At 43.1% G+C, this 23,983-nt stretch overlaps 1 protein-coding gene across 1 annotated transcript in view; it reads right to left on the bottom strand.

Moving 5' to 3' along the window:
- The window catches only part of LOC117509307, a 155,348-nt gene that overhangs the window by 61,398 nt on the left and 69,967 nt on the right, over positions 1-23,983 (bottom strand). The window contains exon 9 of the mRNA XM_034168997.1: positions 5,769-6,265. Within this exon, the coding sequence (XP_034024888.1) occupies positions 5,769-6,265 (497 nt within the window). The remainder of the gene's footprint in view (positions 1-5,768; positions 6,266-23,983) is intronic.

Genomic DNA, 23,983 nt, shown 5'->3' with positions numbered 1-23,983 from the left:
TAACAGTGGAAACACAGGAATATATTTATTAAGTACAGAATAGGTTTTGTTTGCTCAAAGAAATTTGTGCATGTGAGCCAGTACAGACATTACAGTACAGAACAGACCAGCTTTTCTCTGGAAGCAAGAATGAAGATGTTGGCTGTGTGCAACTGTTTATCTAGTTTGCACAAATGAATCAAACTGTGTAAATATATTCTTTGTTGTGTGCATACAATAGTATTTAAAGATCTCTCTCTGTCGCTCTCGTCTCTATTGCTACTCCAGGCCAACACAAAATTAAATTTTAAACCTCTGATCGACCTCATAGTCTTCTCCCATGATTTTTATTTTATTTGGGTTTTTTTTTTTACCTGTTTGTGGCCCCAGGTTGATTAGTTTGGGGTTCAGCATCTTCAATAAGGACACTTTCATATCCAGGTGCAACCAAGACCTGAAACTACTTAAAATACTGTACATTCAACTCTTTATTAGAACTCTATTACAGTACTATATTCTTTCCAGCTCTTTGGCAGGTAGTCCCATTCTTTGGATTCCTCAGATATGTGGAATCTTTTTAATGCAAAATGTTAAAATGAACACTATAACTGTGATATTCGGTCTTATTTATTCCTCTCTCTTTCTCTTACACTTTAATGTTATTTGACTGCCAGAAATTTGAGCTACTGCAAGAGAGGGGTCCTGTCCAGAGTGTACCCTGCCTCGCGCCCTATGACTGCTGGGAAAGGCTCCAGCACCCCCCCTCCCCCCGTGATTGTTAATTGGAATAAGCGGGAAAAGAAACTGCAAATAGAGCGGAAAAAATATGTAGCGAGAAGTCTGTGTTCAACTTTCAACGTCCTGAGTTTGCATGATGCAAAGATCATAAATGTTTCTTCAAAGGGAACACAAATGTTGTTCCCAAGGTCTGGAACTTGTCCACATGCCAAAACATAGGCAAGTATAGCCCAACAGAGGATGGGGAATTCTCCCATCCAACAAATTTATCGGATTTATGACCTTCAAAGTGCATTGTTTGTAAGGAGTTTGGTTTGTTATCAGCTTACCAGCCAGATGGCCAGAGAACCCCTCCACATGGAACACACAAAGCCCAACAGTTTGATGCTATGAACAAACTTTTCCCCAAAGTCCCAGAACTCTGTCTTAACAACAAAATTTCACTAAGTTCATCCCACATATGAACTTCTCTCAACTTGGAAACCACAATGCAGTTTCTCCAGCCGAAATTGACCTCAGATTAACGAAATTCATGTTTTATAATTAAATGACAGAACCAGGCTTATGAGATACATGGAACAAGAGTGACCCCCAGTGGATGAATTGGGAATGGACACATTCCTTAAGGTTGTGTTTCATCCAAGCTGAAATTGCAATAAAAAAGAAAAGAGAATCCCGTGTTATTCCAATTATTTTAGTTATCATTTTAAGTGTCGAGTCCAGCAACACTCCCAAATATTTAAAATTTTTAACCAACTGCAGTTCGTGCTCAATATTGGAACCCTTTTTTGAAAAATACAGTTTTCTGTATGTTTAATTTCAGACACGATCCGTTAAGCCAATCTAAAATATACTTTAGGGCTGACGTAAGAGTTTGAGCTGCTGCCTCAGGTGATCTTGCACTTTTGTAGCTTACCGCGTCATCAGCATAAAGTTGTATGTCCACATACTCACAAACATTTGGTAGGTCATTAATGAATAAGGAAAATAGAATGGGCTCCAACATAGATCCTTGGGGGACTCCTAGTGCACAATCTAAGTAGAGGGATTTAATACCATTAACCACGGTGGCTTGTTTTCTATTTGATAAATAAGATGCCATTCTCTATGGCATCTTATTTTAGCATGCTCAGAAAAATTAAAGGATTGCAACTTTGATAATAAAATATTATAATTCACTAGATCAAACGCTTTACGCATATCTAAGGAAACTGCTCCTACACGATTGTTTTTATCCAGACGACTTTTCACTTTTTACATGACCATTGTTATGGCAGTCTCAGCTGAATGATAAGTATGAAAACCGAATTGCATGGTATGCAGAGTAGTTTGGCCACTTTGTAGATGTTGAATCAATTGCTTGGCGACACACTTTTCAAGGACTTTAGAAAAGACTGACAGTATGCTAACTGGTCTGTAGTTATTATTAATATTATTTTTGTCACCAACCTTAAAGATCAGGGTAACTGTGGCCATTTTCCATGCCTGTGGTACAATGGTATGCTCAACTGACAAATTTATTAAATGCATAGTTGGATGTGCTAGAGCCAGTTTATGTGTTTTTAGGAATCCAACATCAAAGCCATGATGGTCTTTAGCTTTGGACTCCATGGCATTTATAATCTTTAGATTATAACCTCTGATTTCAACCTCTGATATTGGTTCTATATTAAAGGTTTGACTGTATCCTGGATTGTTGTAGGTTATTTCAGGTCACTTGAAACATGCTGCCATCTCTTCAACAGAGCGTAGGAATGATAAATTCAGTTCTTTTACTAAAATCATAGGATCATTCACAAGCTGGTTATTAAGTTTCAATTCCAAATCATTTGCATCTGTCTTTTTCTGCCTCACTAAAAGTTTGTTAATATTTTGTCAAAATATATTGTCACATGAGGTTACACTTTCCCAAGTGAGATCTTTGCTTAGCCTTCTCTTCTCTCTTGGTTTTTATTTTTCCTTGGAGATGCCTAGCCTTTTTGGCGTCTCCTTTATTGCGCTTTGTTCTTCCAAACACGTCCTTGTGTATTTTTTTTTTATTTATTGTCTGTGCATGCAACAAGAAATTGCTTTTTCTTACAAAGTTTCTTTTCTTAACCTTAACCTTTTGTGAAGCTGACGTTCACTAGCAAATGTTACTTCCTTTTGACGACTTTTCAAATTAAACATCTTTTTCTTATTAAACTCCAAATATACCCCGTGAACACTTTTGTTATAAAGTCAATAATTTTGTTTCAAGTTTTTGATTTTGTTGACAATAGGAAGACGCAGCTTTGTTTTTGGTGAATAAAGAATAAAGACACTCAAATCTTTATTCTCACAATCCGAGACAGCAACATCACCGCATATATGTCCATCCAGGTCAGCTTGAGCTGCGCAACGATTCAAAGTCCATCAGAAGATCAACAAGCTTTGACAGCATAAACTACTCCTGGTGACCAGCTAAACCAGCCATGTGGTGACCGGCAGAGTTCCTCTGTCAGGGTCCATCAAACGAGCTGTTGAGATGCCTTTTTGCATTTACGCAATATCTCTAAAATCAGAAAGGTCTTGTCTCAGAGTGATGCTGAAAAACTAATTCATGCATTTGTTTCCTCTAGGCTGGACTATTGTAATTCATTATTATCAGGTTGTCCTAAAAGTTCCCTAAAAAGCCTTCAGTTGGTTCAGAATGCTACAGCTAGAGTACTGACGGGGACTAGCAGGAGAGAGCATATCTCACCCGTGTTGGCCTCCCTTCATTGGCTTCCTGTTAATGCTAGAATAGAATTTAAAATTCTTCTTCTTACTTATAAGGTTTTGAATAATCAGGTCCCATCTTATCTTAGGGACCTCATAGTACCATATTACCCCATTAGAGCGCTTCGCTCTCAGACTGCGGGCTTACTTGTAGTTCCTAGGGTTTGTAAGAGTAGAATGGGAGGCAGAGCCTTCAGCTTTCAGGCTCCTCTCCTGTGGAACCAGCTCCCAATTCAGATCAGGGAGACAGATACCCTCTCTACTTTTAAGATTAGGCTTAAAACTTTCCTTTTCGCTAAGGCTTATAGTTAGGGCTGGATCGGGTGACCCTGGACCATCCCTTGGTTATGTTGCTTTAGACGTAGACTGTGTTTCATAATTATTGTATGGCCTTGCCTTGCAATGTGGAGCGCCTTGGGGCAACTGTTTGTTGTGATTTGGCGCTATATAAGAAAAAAGTTGATTGAAGTTGATTGATGGACGGGTCATTGACTGTGGAAGAAGGCAGCTGCCAGCATCTGATCTCAGAGAGACACACCCTGAACATCAGCAAAGTAAGCTGCGGTTTTGTCAGAATCTGAGTGGAGTGGCTTTATTTAATTCTGTTCCCTGTCATTCATAATATCACACGTTAATAAACACCAAAATAAATCCCCTGCTGACTAGGACGTAATTCATTCTTAAATTCCTGCAACTAAGTCATATTAAACAACCGTCATATAATAATGATCCACTGAACTTCAATATCATAAAATTGCAATACTGTGATATGTCCTGTTCTGTTTAACCCCTGACTGAGTTAAATAAATGTTTTAAATGTATGCAGTTGTCTGTCGTTTATGTGGTTTGAACAGAGGTATCGGGTCTTGACCTGTAGAACCTTCGACTGGAAGATAAGAGACTGATTTAATATTTCCTATTGACTGATCCTAAAAATATCGATATTATAACATTTTATAAAATCATTCAGTCATAGGTGGTGACCCAAGTTTCAAGGTAGAATTAACCACTAGTGTTAATTCGCAACAAATAAGTATTTAACATGTCACCATTTTTCCTCAATAAATATATTTCTAAAGGTGCTTTTGACATGAACGTTTCACTAGATCCCACACATATAAAGAAACCAAGGCAACTTTTATTTTATTTATATCAAATTGTAGAGCTTTGCTTTCAGTTTGAGTTTAAGAAAGATAATTGTCAAAATTTTTATTTTTTGTTTTTTGTATTTATTGTATTTGAAATGGCATAAACATATTAAAATGTGTGAAATACCAAGTGGTCCAATACTTTTAGAGAGCACTGTATCCTAACCTTATGATGAGTGCAAAATGAGTGTTGTATTATTACTGTTTTGTTTAAGAACGCTTAATTTTCACTGTTGTTGCACTTTGTGTGAAATCATAGTCATATTGTATATCATATTGAGAGAGATATAATATTTGGCTTCAATATTGAGATAGGATAATTTGGCCATGTCATGCAGCCCCACTGTCAACTAGTTGAAAAGTTTGAATATTAATTTACATCTACATGGGTCTATTTGGTTGAAAGTAGGGATTTAATAGCATTGTGTAATTGTAAGTGATGCTCGGAGTAACAAGACTGGCTTTTTTTTTTTTCATAGGCTCAGTTGAGAATGAAAAGACAGGGGGACAAAATATATGACTTATTTGGAATGAAAATCAAATCAGGCACAGATCAGGCAAAAACAGAACTCAGAGATGGTGAGGACTTTCTAAGCATGTGAGATGCAAATAAAAACAAATACTTAAAATGGCAGTGAGTTAAGAGGGACATAGTTGGGGGGTCTGGGAGGCGAAACTGAAGGTTTTTAACTATGCTAATGCTCCCCAGAAGCATTTACTGAAAATAAAATGTTAAGGACCTAAATGAGATGGTGAAAACTTTCCAGGCATGTGAGAAGCAAATACAGAAAAATGCTTAAAATGGCAGAGGGCTGTACTTAGGGGGGTCTGGGGGCTGAAGGTTTTTAGCTATGCTAATGCTCACCAGAAGCATTTACTGAAAAAAGTCTGAAGGACCTAAATGACATGGTAAGATGCTGAAGAGCTTCGGTCAGTCATGTCTGCGACATATACATATTATGGGGTTGTTTGTTGTAAGTAATAATGCAAAAATTAAAATTGATGAACTGAAATTCTAAATAGTATTGTTGACAGAAACCCTGTACTTTTAACTGTGTGTGCAAAAATAACACAGATTGATGTCAGGCCCTTAAAGCTTTTGCTTAAATTCACTGCTGCCACTGTTACTTGTAGCCTTTTTGCAGTAGGTGGAGTTATACTTGCCTCTTCCATTTCAAATGAGTCTCTGGCTTGGCACCTGATCTTCTGCAGAATGCCATGTGTTGTCCTGGTGTCACTGTCCTTCAGTTGCCCGGGTCTGAGTGCTGCTTCTTGTGTTATAAACGAAACCGCCTGACACTGAATGTCTGGAAAATCTCCCTTCTCCTCCTCTAGAGGACTCAAGCTTGATTCCTGGAACAGTTGTTTGACTCTTTTCACAGGGGCTGTCTTGCCTCTAAGGTCAGGAGGAGGCAGCGCAGACTCGGGTGCAGGACTGGCATGTGTGCTTATATCCTGGGCATTATTATTGTGGATTTGGTTGAGAGACTTCTTTGATACTCGTCGTAATAGCATGCCCATGCGTTTTCTCCTCTCGTGGGCATCTGGAGGAAGGTCCTTTCTTGGTACCGTTGGCCTGAGAGGTGAGGAGGACGATGTTCCCATTAAGGAAGAAAAAGCTGCAGTGACCTCGTGGAGAACCTCCAGCTGTCTAAAACGATCTGACAGACAAAGAACATTTGTTCAATTTTGACAAATAACTAAGTGATGCAAGTAAAAAGAGGTGAAAGTTATTTCAGGCTCTTTCCAGTGGGCATTACACCTAATCCAAGATATAAATAGGAATATATCAATGTTTCTGCCATGTGCACATTAATAGAGAGCTGTTGATGGTTTTACCTTTGCATTATGTAACTGTACCAGTGTGATCTGTAACAGTGTGCTGTCCATTACTAGATTTCATGAGTTTCATTGGCTGTCTTGGTCCTATCTTCCACAGAATGAAAAAGAGCATTTGGCACAATTCAAGCACCATTTGTAGTTTCCATGCGCTACAATAGTGGCTTTCATACCCATCACCCACTCATTCTAAGCACATTGGAGAATACCAATGGGCATGTTGGTCTCTTAAAAGTGATGTGTGGTCAGATGCAGTGCAGGTGGATTGCTATCATGCTGAAGGAGAAAGCGTATAAACGAGCACAAACCTTATCTAAATGCCAGTGCATTGGGCTTCTGGTATTTTGAGTGTCATTTTTGTTGTCTTTATCTGCACATTATTTTAGTAGCACATCTACCACAAGAAATAACAATAAGCATATAACTTGGTTTCGGTTCAACCTCATTTGTGGGCATGGTGCAGCGCATCTACTGTCCACACCATGAAACAACAGCTTCAGCCCACCTCTGTTGCACCTGGCCTTACTCCCCTTCCCTTTGGTCTCTTGAAATCTCAGTTTGTCTGCCTTTTTCCACCTCTCTCCCATTAACAGTCATACTGCCAACATTCAACCTTACCAGTGTAATTTCTCCCGGTCCTTTATGTAATTTACTGCCCCTTTCCAAGAACCACACCATTATTTTCCTCATTTTGAGTTTATTAAAGGTCACATTAGAAACCAGGCCTGGGACCCTCACAGACAGTGTCCATCTTGTGAAAGACCCCTAAAATTAGTTATACAACATTTTTTTATACCATGTGGACATCACAGGGTGTGGTTTAGTCACATTTCTACTCTTACTGGCTCTCACCAACAGGGTGAGGTCTCCCTGTGCCTGACACTTGCACATATGATGGAAGTGAAACTTAACTCTTATATTTATACTTTAAACCAGGTTTCAAAAACTCCAAACAGATAACAAAGGCAAATACTTGATCACTAACATAAAATAAGGAATTAGCACAGATATTATCTAACACCAGACCTTGCAATTATGAAGCACCTTGGAGCAACTTATGTGGAGCTTTGAAGCGATATAAATGAACTCAATTGAATTCAAAGTCCCAACCCTCACTCCCACACTTCTAACTTTCCTCTTTGTCCCACGTCTTTGGATACATTCTCCGGCTCTTCTTGTCCCAACAGTAGCCAGTTTCTGACAGCACTTTGGACGACATCATTGATGGCAGTGATTAACCCGGTGTCGCAGGCCGAACAGTTCCTGCCTCTAAAAATTGGTCCGTACCTGCCTTCACTGCGCATGCGTCATTTGGGACCACAGCAGCTCGTCTGAGACTGAGTCTCTACACTCAAAGCTATCAAAGGGAATATTGTGATTATTAACCCTCTGGAGTCTTGGGTATAATTGGGCATTTTTTACTTCTTTTGGTTTTACCTTCATAATTTACCTTAAAACACTGTTTACCTTGTCTTGTTTGTTGTCATTTTTTCAGCACAACCTCACCTGTGTGACTTTACAGTTTTTCTTTCGTTCTGATATACTGCATTAAACAGTGACCCAATATTCACCACAAAACCTAAAATTTGAATCAGAAAAAAAGTTAGTTTTTTACTGTGAAAACCAGAAATATGTTTAACAAAACATTTTTATAACTTACAAGGCAAATATAAATTGTAAATTTCAAAAATATATGTAAAAGTGTAGCATAAACAAAGTTATATACAACAATTCACATTAAAATGCAGGACATGCTTCAGATGTGTTTGTGGCTATTTACATACGAGGTCTGTCCATAAAGTAATGTACCTTTTTATTTTTTTCAAAAACTATATGGATTTCATTCATACACTCAACAAAAATATAAACGCAACACTTTTGGTTTTGCTCCCATTTTGTATGAGATGAACTCAAAGATCTAAAACTTTTTCCACATACACAATATCACCATTTCCCTCAAATATTGTTCACAAACCAGTCTAAATCTGTGATAGTGAGCACTTCTCCTTTGCTGAGATAATCCATCCCACCTCACAGGTGTGCCATACCAAGATGCTGATTAGACACCATGATTAGTGCACAGGTGTGCCTTAGACTGCCCACAATAAAAGGCCACTCTGAAAGGTGCAGTTTTGTTTTATTGGGGGGGGGGATACCAGTCAGTATCTGGTGTGACCACCATTTGCCTCATGCAGTGCAACACATGTCCTTCGCATAGAGTTGATCAGGTTGTCAATTGTGGCCTGTGGAATGTTGGTCCACTCCTCTTCAATGGCTGTGTGAAGTTGTTGGATATTGGCAGGAACTGGTACACGCTGTCGTATACGCCGGTCCAGAGCATCCCAAACATGCTCAATGGGTGACATGTCCGGTGAGTATGCCAGCCATGCAAGAACTGGGACATTTTCAGCTTCCAAGAATTGTGTACAGATCCTTGCAACATGGGGCTGTGCATTATCCTGCTGCAACATGAGGTGATGTTCTTGGATGTATGGCACAACAATGGGCCTCAAGATCTCGTCACGGTATCTCTATGCATTCAAAATGCCATCAATAAAATGCACCTGTGTTCTTCGTCCATAACAGACGCCTGCCCATACCATAACCAAACCGCCACCATGGGCCACTCGATCCACAACACTGACATCAGAAAACCGCTCACCCACATGACGCCACACACGCTGTCTGCCATCTGCCATCTGCCCTGGACAGTGTGAACTGGGATTCATCCGTGAAGAGAACACCTCTCCAACGTGCCAAACACCAGCGAATGTGAGCATTTGCCCACTCAAGTCGGTTACGACGATGAACTGGAGTCAGGTCGAGACCCCGATGAGGACGACGAGCATGCAGATGAGCTTCCCTGAGACGGTTTCTGACAGTTTGTGCAGAAATTCTTTGGTTATGCAAACCGATTGTTTCAGCAGCTGTCCGAGTGGCTGGTCTCAGACGATCTTGGAGGTGAACATGCTGGATGTGGAGGTCCTGGGCTGGTGTGGTTACACGTGGTCTGCGGTTGTGAGGCTGGTTGGATGTACTGCCAAATTCTCTGAAACGCCTTTGGAGACGGCTTATGGTAGAGAAATGAACATTCAATACACGAACAACAGCTCTGGTTGACATTCCTGCTGTCAGCATGCCAATTGCATGCTCCTTCAAATCTTGCAACATCTGTGGCATTGTGCTGTGTGATAAAACTGCACCTTTCAGAGTGGCCTTTTATTGTGGGCAGTCTAAGGCACACCTGTGCACTAATCATGGTGTCTAATCAGCATCTTTGTATGGCACATCTGTGAGGTGGGATGGATTATCTCAGCAAAGGAGAAGTGCTCACTATCACACAGATTTAGACTGGTTTGTGAACAATATTTGAGGGAAATGGTGATATTGTGTATGTGGAAAAAGTTTTAGATCTTTGAGTTCATCTCATACAAAATGGGAGCAAAACCAAAAGAGTTGCGTTCATATTTTTGTTGAGTGTATGTTTTTACGTCAGACATGCTTGAACCCTCGTGCGCATGCGTGAGTTTTTCCGCGCCTGTCGGTGACGTCATTCGCCTGTGAGCACGCCTTGGGAAGGAGTGGTCCCGCCCCCTCGTCGGATTTTCATTGTCTGGAAATGGCGGAATGAAAATGACTTTTTTTCCATCTGAATTTTTTCAGAAGCTGTTAGAGACTGGCACCTGGAAACCATTCAAAAAATTTATCTGGCTTTCGGTGAAAATTTTATGGGCTTCACAGAGAATAAGGATTTGAACTGCAGCTTTAAGGACCCCTTTAAGGACGGTCGGTGCACCGCGCTCCGAGCTGCGATGACGAGGCACAAACCACTGGATCATTTCTAAACGGATGGCTCTGTGGATACGAGACCGTCGTGTGTTCTTTCTCTGGTTATCAGAAGAGCTGGACATCAGCCATTTTCCGGCAGATTTCACTTTTAACAAGAGATTTTGTCATGGAAATCCGCGCGGAGGCTTCGCGCATCACGACCGATTCGCTTTGGAAGTGAGACAAAGGAACACCTCCATTTCGGCGTGTTAGAGGACAAGTTGGGACATGCCTATCTCGGCTTTCAATGCTTACCAGTCGAGTGAGTATAAGAGAAATTGTGGAGAGCTGGACATGTCCCAACTTGTCCTCTAACACTCCGAAACGGAGGTGTTCCTTTGTCTCGCTTCATCAGCGAATCGGTCGTGACGCACGAAGCCTCTGCACGGCTTTGATGACAAAATCTCTTGTTAAAAGTGAAATCTGCCGGAAAATGGCTGATGTCCAGCTTTTGTGATAACCAGAGAAAGAGCACACGACGGTCTTGTATCCACAGAGCCATCCGTTTAGAAATGACCCAGTGGTTTGTGCCTCATCGTCGCAGCTCAGAGCGCGGCGCACCGACCGTCCTTAAAGGGGTCCTTAAAGCTGTAGTTAAAGTCCTTATTCTCCGTGAAGCCCGTAAAATTTTCACTGAAAGCCAGATAAATTTTTCGAATGGTTTCCAGGTGCCAGTCTCTAACAGCTTCTGAAAAAATTCTGATGGAAAAAAAAGTCCTTTTCATTCCGCCATTTCCAGACAATGAAAATCCGACGAGGGGGCGGGACCACTCCTTCCACAAGGCGTGTTCACAGGCGAATGACGTCAACGACAGGCGTTGAAGAACTGTTGGGGAAGTGTCGTGACACGGACCCACAACAGGGGGCATTAATGAAGGGACAATGGAATAGCCAACAAGTAACAATTTAATGTTGTGAAGGTGCACAACGTAGTACAGACAAATACAAATATGCGGTATATCAATCTGACACAAGGTGACGTGTGGCAGGCTCGAAGATAGGAGACGTCCGGTGCGAGAAGAGCCAGATCCCACACAGCTTCCACCACCAACGGATCTGAAGAACACCGGAGCCGCCAAGCCCTGCGCCCCAGGTGGCCACTGTCTTCAGCAGTCAGACCCGGTACTGCTGGCAGAAAACAGAAACAGTTCTGGATGAGTGTGAGTTCGCACACTCAGTAATCCCACAGTCTGTATACAGTTATGAGGGAGAACCTCCACCTCCGAATCACACACTCGTGCAGCTCCCGAGATAACCACTTATCTGGGTGGGGTGGGAGGCGAAGCCATCGCAGTCCACACCAAACGCCAACTCAGCAGACAGGGTATCCGTCCCAGCAAAACTGCTGCAAAGAGATCAGACTAATGCTCGGATTAAGGTTCAGCAGAGAATTAATTACCTGTATGGTAGAAGATTTCTCGGCGAGGAGGTGGAGTTGCAGTCCGGCCTTTGTAGTGGTGGTGATGGGTGACAGCTGGTGTTGATAGGTGACAGCCCTCTCATGCTTGGAGCCTGCACTCCAAGCAGGGCGCCATCTGGTGGTGGTGGGCCAGCAGTACCTCCTCTTCAGCTGCCCACACAACAAGAACTCACGCATGCGCACAAGGGTTCAAGCATGTCTGACGTAAAAACATATGAATGAAAGCCACATAGTTTTTGAAAAAAATAAAAAGGACCGTTACTTTATGGACAGACCTCGTACATATAATAAGATGCCACATAAATTACATTTGTCCCAGTCAGAAAAACAATTCCTGTCCAATGCACATCAGAAGCTCCAAGAATTTGGACATATATTCCACCTCAATATCAATATGTATTTTTCCCTAATTCCTTGTTTTGTAACATTTTTATTGGTGATGGTACAGACTGTCCTGACTGTGTTAGTGGCAAAACAAACAACAAAACAATGGAAAAAGGTGTTTTTGACTTTTGGGGGTGGAGGGGGGTCTCTACCTGGACTCCTGTGTTCTCCGTTGCTGGAGCCTGCTTACCAGTGGCGGTTCTACACTGAATTACTCCCCGGGCAAGACCCCCTCAGAGACCTCCCCCCCACCCCCACCCCCAAAGTTTTTGCACAGTCATTAAAAATAAAAAAAAAAAAATAAATATATATATATATATATATATATATATATATATATATATATATATATATATAATTTTATTATTAATATTTTACAAGTACCCCTTCAACTGAAATTGATATCAAAAGACTGCAGGCTACAAAATAGCTCAAAACATCCATGAGTTGCAAATTTGAATAAACACGCCCTTACATGTATGTTAAATGTCTGTCATTAGACACTTTATTTAAATCTGTCTTTCAGGGAGGAACAATTACCTCCTTAATTAAGGTGCATATTTGTCTCAAAATTTAGCTAAATATTTAGCTTGATGTTTGTAAGTATTAGGCTAAATGTGTAAATACTTAGTAATAACTAATCTGCTAAAGTTGTAGGTTTGACAGAAATTTGATAATGTAATATTTGCCTTTTTTTTCTCATCTGTGGGTCAAAAGAAATTCTAAACTAAAATGTTATTAGCATTCTCATGCCAATGAAATCAAATGTGATTCTTTTCTCCCTCAAATAAACCAGTTAATTATGAAGATAAGCCTCATTTTAAATGTTATTATTGTTATTATTATTACTGTCAGTGTACGTGACATTAAAAAGAGTTGCCAGGTGCTGGAATTTTTTTAAAAAACACACACTCTTGCAGGCACACAAAAAAGGGCCAGATTCAGTCACTTCAGCTAGTAATGTGAACACAGCATAAGTTCTAAGCCGTCTTTGGCTCTCCTTTCTGCAAACTTTTTTTTTTCCACAAGTGGGCAGTTTGTTCTCTCCGGTGACATTCAAACCCATTCTTACACCTTGTCTGTCTGCTTTCAAAGGCTGCCTGCCTCGTTTTTGCCGGATGATCTGCAGACCACACGGCAGGAGAGTGCCTGTCCCCGTTCCTGCCGCACACCGAGAGGATTCGGCTGTCCCCAGCTTGGGATGCCACCAAATCCTCTCTGTGTGTGGCAGGACATTTCACACAATTCAGAAAAATGTGCAGGAATTGTAGACCTGTATTTTTAATATTATGAATTTAGATGTGCGTTATTTGGAAGAAAGTCGAGGTATAACTGACCTTAGCCTACGAAGCACCCCGCCTTGTCTCTTCTATTACAAAGAGGTGAACTGTCCACTGCGCGCCCTTCCCCGTTTCTTTCACCATCTTACTGCTTCTGTGAACTCTGACAGCAAGCAGTATGCCTGCAGCTGCCTGCAGGGGGTGCCAATTTGCCAATTCCACACAGAGTGACAAGAAAGCTATTTTGCGGTGGTGCCCCAGACAGCAGCCTGTATGGCCCGTACTAAAAACCACCATTGCTACTTACTGCTGCGGCACTGTGTATCTGCATCCTGCTGTGCGTTCCAGGACTCTGCACTGGGGTGGCGCTCTGCAGTGCCTGAGTCCTGGAGAAGATGGAAAGAGAAGCGCATGATCTGATCCACTGTGCATCTGTGTGCACATCTGTGGATCCACCTGCTCTGGTTGCTTGTCCAGAACAAAAGAGGGATCATCTCCTCCATCATCAGAATCCTCACTGTCTTGTTCAGACTCTGACGAGGCACTGCGCGTTCCATCTTGCTCCAATTAAAAAAAAACAATACACAATACACAACTAAAAACTGTCATCATAAACATGAATAGGGATAAAATAAATAAATAAATAAAATAGTACAATCTGCAAAAATCCTGTAAAAAATTTAAAAAGTCAATTCAATACATTCAAATTCCTGATTTCCACAGGAATAAAAGAATACCTGGCACGTCTATAGTCCTCAGCTTAGGAAGCCTAAAACGGCGGCCAAAGGTGAGCAAATTAAACTCCCTAAAGAGTGGGTGCTCAGGGCAGTTCAAAATTTGGTTAGTCTTTCCTCTGACCCGTTTATCATAAATATGTTGTAGCTGTGGTAGCAGTACCCCGGCCACTTTAGATGCCACATTTACCAGCCAATCATTAGTTTCATACCATCCCACACAGATCTGAGATCAGATTCACCAAATCTGGCTTCAATTTTACTCAATTTAACTGCATACAGCATCTGTCAGTTCATCAATGCTGCTGGATGATTCCTGAAAGATGGACCAGTCAGTACAGTCAAAACAGCCCTGTAGGGCCAAGCGCTCTCCTCGTTCCACAGCTGAATCACTGGAGCCTGCAGTTTGTCTCTATGCAGCACAGGTCTGTATGTGGGGAGAAGATGCAACACGTTGTGATCAGAAAATCCTATAGGCAGACCAGCAGCAGACCTATAGGCTCCCATAGCAGAAATCCAATATTGTGTTCCCCTGAGTGGGGCAGGTGACATACTGGGTGAAACTGCTCAGTGTCTTTTTACAATTGACGATTGAAACTGCCAAGGAAGAAACAGGGGGCATCTAGAGAGACAGAGGGTAGTCTTTGAGCTACTGAGAAAATGACATCAGAAGGAGTTCTGATGTCCATCCTGGGATGGATGTACACAACTGTTTCAGAATATTTGGGGAAGTTCCCCTGGCAGATAAAATGGTCTAACAGACACTGCCAGCAGCTCAGTGTACGATGAGCAAATCCGTTCTCGTACAGTGGCACCGTTGCACCACTTAGGATTTATATATAGAAAAACACCCCAACGTTGGTGCTTCCCCATCACCTCTGGGTCCCAATCCAAATGGATCAGAACCCCAAAACCATCAATGTTCACATTAGTATCCAGGTCAGTGTCTGTCAGCCACGTGTCAGTGAAAGCCATCACACAAGCGTCCCTGAACTTGTGCATCAAGGCCACACATATCTGCAGTTCATCAGTCTTATTCTTTAGGGATTGCACATTAGCCAGCAGTATTGTTGGTAAAGGGAGACGTTTCTTTCTTACCATTTTTCTCAGTTGTTGCCGCATGCCACCGCATTGCTCTCTCTTCTTGGTTTGTTTACCAGAAGTAGCCGGATGCCAAAAACTTTGTATCGGAGCACTGACATCGACTAGAAAATCAGAACAGTTGGACTAAATAATTGAGTTGGGGGGTCTAAGTCCGCCACATACTTGCTTGATTTAATTCCAAGAAGAAAATCTCTCATATACTGGATCCTGTCCGGCTTGAAAAACAAACCTTGAGCGATGTTCAGCATAGTTGCCAGGAGTAGGAAAGAAAATATCTCCATCGTTAGTCTTGATACGCACAGAAAAGCACCCGAACACAAACTAAAAACTCAGTAATTTAAAAATAAAACTCAGTAGTTTAAAAATAAAACACAACCAACAAAACTACAGCCAAACACACAAACACAGACACCTGCTACCGGTCACCACAAGAGCAGTGCCCATGATCCCCATTAGTTGAATTTCATGGGCATAAGCAGCCTCGGGAGTGCCATTGCTAAGAAACGCAACCAATGCACAAGAGTTTTGTTAACTTCCGGGTTGGTTATCTGCTACAACCATGGCCGAGTTCCGCACACGGTCAACTTGAAGATGTGGTTGGTGTCACAGATAACCTGCTGAAAGGTCCCACAGGCTTAAAACATCAGCACAATCACAACCTGAAGAAGGGCTGTCATAGTGGAGCAGATAAGGGCATTTTTTTCACAGGATTCTTTCACTTCCGGAAGCAAGCATCAAAATTGGTACAAATACTCATTGGGGGTTACTCTTTTGAAAAAAAACGTTAGCCACTTGAAAATTCAAGATGGTGGCCGTTTGTCAAGATGGCCACCATCTCTCTACCAAAAATCCCTTTGTAGCGATATCATTGCTGATATTTGCTCTACAATATTGATCTTGGTGTCAAATTATACATTTTTGACCATGTAGAAGCTGAATTTAGAACTCTGGAATAACTCAGAAGCTTTCTTCTATCATATCCCCTAGATATAATAAAAATACTTTACAAAATAGAGGTCTAGGTCAGCTGAAATCCATGTAGGTGGTAGCAGTTCATGAACAGACTAGAGGGGGGAGAATCCACATTCTATGAGCCAATCAAGAAGAACAAGATAGACTTTTTCAAACAGGAACCATCCTCAGTTGGTGCATCAAAGGAAAAGGCATTGAAGGAGGACTGCCAAATCTTTTCAAAGCTCTTCATCTCCTGCCAGAGCCGAGAATGTGACCTTAATGCATTCTTTCAGCATGAGAACCAGGCATTCCCTGCTGCTCTAAGTGATGGTGGAAAGCTTCGCACCTGTCAGAAATCCCAGCTTACTACTATTCTTGAGACCCATGTTACCATCCCCGATACAGAACCAAAGGCTGACACCATCATCATCAATGGTTCAGCACTAGTGTATAGTCTGCCACCAAGGACCTCGAAGACCTTTGAGCAGTATGCAGTACTTGATGTTCTTCCAACCATACAAAGCTACTTGACCAAGTACAGCAGGACAGACATTGTGTTTGATGTGTACCAGCCTGTTGTATGGCTGGGGGGCCTGGCTGCCTTTTTGTTTCTGTCCTTTGTTTTTCCTTCCAGGTGGCTTGCATTTGGGACTGAGTGGCTGTGTTGCTGAGGTTATCAGGACCTCACCCTGATCACCTGCGGCTCGTCAGGACTCACAGCTGAGGTGCATCTATATGGATTGGAACATGGTGGCATTTAAGACTGGAGTATACAGTGTGTATTGGCCAGAGACTCGACCTTGTGACCAGACGGGTGAGATCGTCGTCTCGGGAGCCATCTCATCATCAGTGGATGCAGAGAACATCCAGGGTTTGATGCACGGTCTGTGAAAGAGGAGGGGGTGAGGTCTCACGCTCGTCAGCACACTTCCTGAGACTCGGTTGGGGTGAGGTCTCACGCTCGTCAGCACACTTCCTGAGGTACGTTAGATTTTGTGACTAACATTTATACAGTCAGTAAATGTGGTGTCCCTCACACCTTTATTATATTGAGCTGTATGTTAGTCATGTATCGGCTTCCACTGCAGTGGAGTTTTGTGAACTGGATGTTCCATGCCTGCAGGTTGGGAAGCTGATTAGTAATCAAGCCAGGAAGTGTTTGCTGTTTGTACACCTTTAAGTGTTCTCTCTGTGTGTAGAGTGTGGACTCACATAATGGTTCCTTCTTTCACAGACTCGGTTTGTTGCGGCCACCTGGGGGGTGTCGGCGGGGTCCTTGGGTCCGAACAGCTTCTGGCTCCGGACCGTTAGTGCTGCTGGGAGCGCACCACGCCAGACCGCACTTTCTTTTGTTGTATTTTGTATCACTGTTATGTATTAATTCAGTAGCCTTTGTACCGTGCTCTGCTTATTTCATACTGGGGTCCTTCAAACGCTGGTCGGTTCTCCGAGCTGCGTCCGACACATAACAGTAGTCTCTGGCCAAACATCACGGACCCAGCGGTAGCAGAGACGGTAACGTGCCGGGAAGGCGGCAGCAGACGTTCAGTAGTTATCCGGATCAGTTGCGGGTGCTCTCCGCCCGGATGGTGCGTGTTTGAGACCCATTGCTGAATACTGATTTGTGCTCTTGCAGCCGTGTTCCTGTGTTTGTGCCTTATCCGTGGGTTCGTGGTGGAGTGTGACTGGCGACGGCTTCGCGTCACGCTCCGACCGGATAAGAGGTTTAAACGGGAGCTGCAAGAGTGTGTCTGTAATGGGTGCACGCGCACGGCGGAGCTCTGTGGCACGGGTCGCTGAGCTTCCTGTGTTACAGTTGTAGCCCCGTTTCCCCGGATAAAGATAACTACTGCGTCTGTTGTATCAGCTCCGGCGTTATGTAGTTGAGCACATTTTGGTTGTGTGTTGCACACAGCTGCGCACGGAGATGCAGCTCGTTTGTTTTCTGTCACCAAAGGGTTTTTTTTTTTTTCATTTTTAGCACTTTGGCTCCCTCTTTTGGTGACTTAGTCACATTATCGTTAAGCTCTTAAGTTAGAACAGGTGTGTTCGATTTGTTTGAGCTTAACGGTATACGTCACTGATTTGTTTTGTGTTAGTTCATTTTGTGTGGGTGTTTTTTGAGTTGGTTTTTGTGTGGGATTTTATTTTTTGTTTTTCACTATTTAGTGTCTGGGGTCGTGACCCTGCAGTTCTGCCAAAAAAAAAAAAAAAAAAAAAAAAAAGGACCCAAGCAACCTTATGTCAGTCTGTTAGTCTTTCTTTTTATTTTTTTTTTCAGTTTCACCTCCCAGGGTTTGATGGGACGGTCCCCTGTGGGGTCATGGGGGGGGGGGGTATTTGGGTTGTTGTTTTTTCTTTCTTTTTTTTTTGTTTTGTTTTTGGTAATGCCCTCTCTTCTCCTCTGACTCCAGCCGTGTGAGCCGTAGTGTCGGCGTTGCTGGAGTGGTGCAGTTAGGTTGTGCTGGGCGTTTCCCAGGTAACCTCTGCACCCGGGAGGGGAGGGGGGGGTTTGGGGTATTTTCTTTTTGTTCCCTCTCTTCTCCTCTGGCTCCAGCCGTGTGAGCCGTAGTGTCGGCGTTGCTGGAGTGGTGCAGTGTGGTTATGCTGGGCGTTTCCCAGGTAACCTCTGCACCTGGGGGGGGGGTGTTTTCCCCCCAGTTTCCGCCCTCAGGGTTTGACTGTGGTGTCCTCTGGGGGGAAAGGACTGTGGGTCCATCTAGCCATAGGCGGCCGGGGCTGGGTCCGTTGGTCATGAGGGGAGGCGTCTCCTGGGGTTGACGAGTGGTCCTCTGGGAGGCGCTGGGAGTCCCCGTGGGTGACGTTGGATCCCAGAGGGACCTCGGCTGTGGTTATTACTCCTGGAGCTGGCGGGAAGTCCTCTGGGGGGTGTTGGTCCCTACATGTCGTTTGGGGGGGGGGGGGTGTTTTAGCGCTTTTATTTGTAAGCTTAAGTTTGGGGTTTTTCTTTTCTCCTCATCCCGGGGTGTGATAGGACGGTCCCCTGGGGAGGGGGGGGGGGGGTGGTGGTTTGGTTGTTTGTGTTTGTCTTTTTTGTTTTATGACTAATGACCGCACATGTTGGATAAAGGCTGACTGCACAGGTTTAAGAACTCCTGGCCACACCTGTGCTAAGTGACTGACTGAAACAAAGGCAAGGATGCAGCCAGAGGAGAGGACATCAACCATTCTATTGGAAGACGAATGCAGATGCGGTTTCCAGCCATGGTCCCTGGAGGGGGGTGTTTCTCCTGGGCCAGGTTTGTGTGGTCACCGGGAGGCTTCCCATGAGGGTGGGGTACTGTTGTATGGCTGGGGGGCCTGGCTGCCTTTTTGTTTCTGTCTTTTGTTTTTCCTTCCAGGTGGCTTGCATTTGGGACTGAGTGGCTGTGTTGCTGAGGTTATCAGGACCTCACCCTGATCACCTGCGGCTCGTCAGGACTCACAGCTGAGGTGCATCTATATGGATTGGAACATGGTGGCATTTAAGACTGGAGTATACAGTGTGTATTGGCCAGAGACTCGACCTTGTGACCAGACGGGTGAGATCGTCGTCTCGGGAGCCATCTCATCATCAGTGGATGCAGAGAACGTCCAGGGTTTGATGCACGGTCTGTGAAAGAGGAGGGGGGTGAGGTCTCACGCTCGTCAGCACACTTCCTGAGGTACGTTAGATTTTGTGACTAACATTTATACAGTCAGTAAATGTGGTGTCCCTCACACCTTTATTATATTGAGCTGTATGTTAGTCATGTATCGGCTTCCACTGCAGTGGAGTTTTGTGAACTGGATGTTCCATGCCTGCAGGTTGGGAAGCTGATTAGTAATCAAGCCAGGAAGTGTTTGCTGTTTGTACACCTTTAAGTGTTCTCTCTGTGTGTAGAGTGTGGACTCACATAATGGTTCCTTCTTTCACAGACTCGGTTTGTTGCGGCCACCTGGGGGGTGTCGGCGGGGTCCTTGGGTCCGAACAGCTTCTGGCTCCGGACCGTTAGCGCTGCTGGGAGCGCACCACGCCAGACCGCACTTTCTTTTGTTGTATTTTGTATCACTGTTATGTATTAAATTCAGTTAGCCTTTGTACCGTGCTCTGCTTATTTCATACTGGGTCCTTCAAACGCTGGTCGGTTCTCCGAGCTGCGTCCGACACATAACACCAGTCATCGAGTCTGAAGCTGAAGCTAGGTCAAAGCGAGGACGGGGAGTCAGACGCAGGGTGACAGAGAATGGCCAAGTCCCCTCAAACTGGCAGAACGTCCTCCGAGACAATGACAACAAAACCGAGTTGTTCAACTTCCTGGCTGACAAGATTGCACAGATGGCAGCTCCAAACCTGGTCATTGTGACCAAAGAAGAAGATGCTGTCAGCAACCACCCCATCAACCTGGCTGAGATGGCTCCATGTAGCCATGAAGAAGCCGACACCCAGATATTTGTGCATGCCAAGCACGCAGCAGTAGAAGGCAGCAAAGTCCTCGTAGTCAAAGCCAGTGATACAAATGTTCTGGTCATAGCAGTGAGTATTCTGTCAACCTTCCAGGAGATTCGTCTTCAGCAGCTGTGGATTGCCTTTGGCCAAGGACAGAAAACTAGGTGGATTCCAGTACATGACCTCTGCCACTCCCTTGCACAGGAGAAGACCAAAGGAATTCTCTTCTTCTATGCCTTCACTGGCTGCGATGTTGTCTCGGCATTCCGTGGGAAGGGGAAGAAGACTGCTTGGCAAACCTGGGGTGTGTGTGATAAGGCTTCTGATGTCTTCAGGAAACTCAGCCAGTACCCACCAGCAGTAGAGGATGCTGACCTCAAGACCTTGGAGAGGTTTGTGGTCATGATGTATGACAGATCCAGTACAGCTGATGGTGTAGATGATGCTAGGTTAGACATGTTTGCTCGGACGCAGACACCATATGAGGCAATTCCTCCTACTCGAGCAACTCTACTGCAGCATGTGAAGCGCGCTGCCTACCAGGCATGGTTGCATATGGGGTCAGTCATTGGTATGCCAGCCAGAAACACAGAGTCCTGCCAACTTGGGCTGGACTAAGGAAGCTGATCTCTGACAGATCTTCTGGACTGAGCTTCCACCTATTGCAGAGAGCTGTCAGCAACCGACTAAGTGTGAATGCAAATCAGAATGCCTTAGGCGATGCAAATGCTACCGCTTTGGTCTGACCTGCACTGGACTGTGCAGTTGTAGATGTGATGTGTAAGAGTTCCAGTAATTCCAAGAGTTCCAAGTAGACTTGCATTAGCACATATACGAGGTGTATTCAATAAGGTTTGAGACTTTTTTCACAGGAGAAGTTATAATCATCCCATACTATGGTAATTTAGATATATGTTATTAACAGATGCATAATGAGATGCCATTCCATTTTTTGTCAATCTACGTTTAAAGATATGCCTATACATGGATGTTAATTGGATCCTACTAAACCATGCTCATCACAGCTGTCTTTATTAGTTCCAGTGGAGGCATTTGACTCGAATGGTTTCCCTCTGGACAAACAGTCAACAACGAGTACTATGCAAGTTCTTGAGGGAGTTCCAAAAGAGAATTCATCACAAATGGCCAGCACTCTTCAAAATCCAGCCAGTGGCATTTCCACCATGACAATGCACCAGTCCATAATTCCATCCATTTCCAAATATTTGACTGGGATTGGCATCAAGACAGTTCTGCACCCTCTCTACAGTCAAAACCTAGCTCTGTGTGACTTTTGGTTGTTTCCCAAGCTTAAGGAAATCCTCAAAGGCAGTTTTGAAACCAATGAGTGGATAAAAGAGGATGTGGTGAGGGTCATCGACATGTTCACACACGAGGACCTCCAGAAATTGTTGGAATGATGCAACAAGTTAATTGCAGCTGAAGTTTTGTGCTTGTCCTGGGAAAAAGTGTCTCTAAGAAAAAAGTCTCAAAACTTATTGAACGCACCTTGCATTGAACATGCTGTGATTTGGACTGATGACACATGGAAAGTATCCTTTGTCATGTTTTTCAATTAGAATTAGAATTTAATATCCAAACATTCCTCATAGTTCATACCAAATGTGAACATACTTTTTGTATTGGCATATGTTACATAATAAATGTTTTGTTGAAATTATTCTATGGTTTGTCTGTATTTTTTCAGCTTTTTGGTTAAAATTGGTACATTGAAGCCCTCAAATGAATTTAGAGCTATGAAATCAAATTCCCCATGGTCAAAAACATAGGATTTGATACTAAAATCATACAAATCAGTCCAGGGATTCTAATTATATAGCAAAAAATGTGTTTTGTATACCCGACATGGCGGCCATCTTGAAAAATGGTGGTCATTTTGAAATTTCAAGTCAATCAATCAATCAATCAATTTTTTTATATAGCGCCAAATCACAACAAACAGTTGCCCCAAGGCGCTTTATATTGTAAGGCAAGGCCATACAATAATTATGTAAAACCCCAACGGTCAAAACGACCCCCTGTGAGCAAGCACTTGGCTACAGTGGGAAGGAAAAACTCCCTTTTAACAGGAAGAAACCTCCAGCAGAACCAGGCTCAGGGAGGGGCAGTCTTCTGCTGGGACTGGTTGGGGCTGAGGGAGAGAACCAGGAAAAAGACATGCTGTGGAGGGGAGCAGTGATCGATCACTAATGATTAAATGCAGAGTGGTGCATACAGAGCAAAAAGAGAAAGAAACAGTGCATCATGGGAACCCCCCAGCAGTCTACGTCTATAGCAGCATAACTAAGGGATGGTTCAGGGTCACCTGATCCAGCCCTAACTATAAGCTTTAGCAAAAAGGAAAGTTTTAAGCCTAATCTTAAAAGTAGAGAGGGTGTCTGTCTCCCTGATCTGAATTGGGAGCTGGTTCCACAGGAGAGGAGCCTGAAAGCTGAAGGCTCTGCCTCCCATTCTACTCTTACAAACCCTAGGAACTACAAGTAAGCCTGCAGTCTGAGAGCGAAGCGCTCTATTTGGGTGATATGGTACTACGAGGTCCCTAAGATAAGATGGGACCTGATTATTCAAAACCTTATAAGTAAGAAGAAGAATTTTAAATTCTATTCTAGAATTAACATGAATTAGTTTTTCAGCATCACTCTGAGACAAGACCTTTCTGATTTTAGAGATATTGCGTAAATGCAAAAAAGCAGTCCTACATATTTGTTTAATATGCGCTTTGAATGACATATCCTGATCAAAAATGACTCCAAGATTTCTCACAGTATTACTAGAGGTCAGGGTAATGCCATCCAGAGTAAGGATCTGGTTAGACACCATGTTTCTAAGATTTGTGGGGCCAAGTACAATAACTTAAGATTTATCTGAGTTTAAAAGCAGGAAATTAGAGGTCATCCATGTCTTTATGTCTGTAAGACAATCCTGCAGTTTAGCTAATTGGTGTGTGTCCTCTGGCTTCATGGATAGATAAAGCTGGGTATCATCTGCGTAACAATGAAAATTTAAGCAATACCGTCTAATAATACTGCCTAAGGGAAGCATGTATAAAGTGAATAAAATTGGTCCTAGCACAGAACCTTGTGGAACTCCATAATTAACTTTAGTCTGTGAAGAAGATTCCCCATTTACATGAACAAATTGTAATCTATTAGACAAATATGATTCAAACCACTGCAGCACAGTGCCTTTAATACCTATGGCATGCTCTAATCTCTGTAATAAAATTTTATGGTCAACAGTATCAAAAGCAGCACTGAGGTCTAACAGAACAAGCACAGAGATGAGTCCACTGTCCGAGGCCATAAGAAGATCATTTGTAACCTTCACTAATGCTGTTTCTGTACTATGATGAATTCTAAAACCTGACTGAAACTCTTCAAACAGAC

The sequence above is a fragment of the Thalassophryne amazonica genome, chromosome 1 (genome assembly GCF_902500255.1).
Source record: "Thalassophryne amazonica chromosome 1, fThaAma1.1, whole genome shotgun sequence".
NCBI classification, from domain to species: Eukaryota; Metazoa; Chordata; class Actinopteri; order Batrachoidiformes; family Batrachoididae; genus Thalassophryne; species Thalassophryne amazonica.
This window is presented reverse-complemented; position numbering and strand designations above follow the sequence as displayed.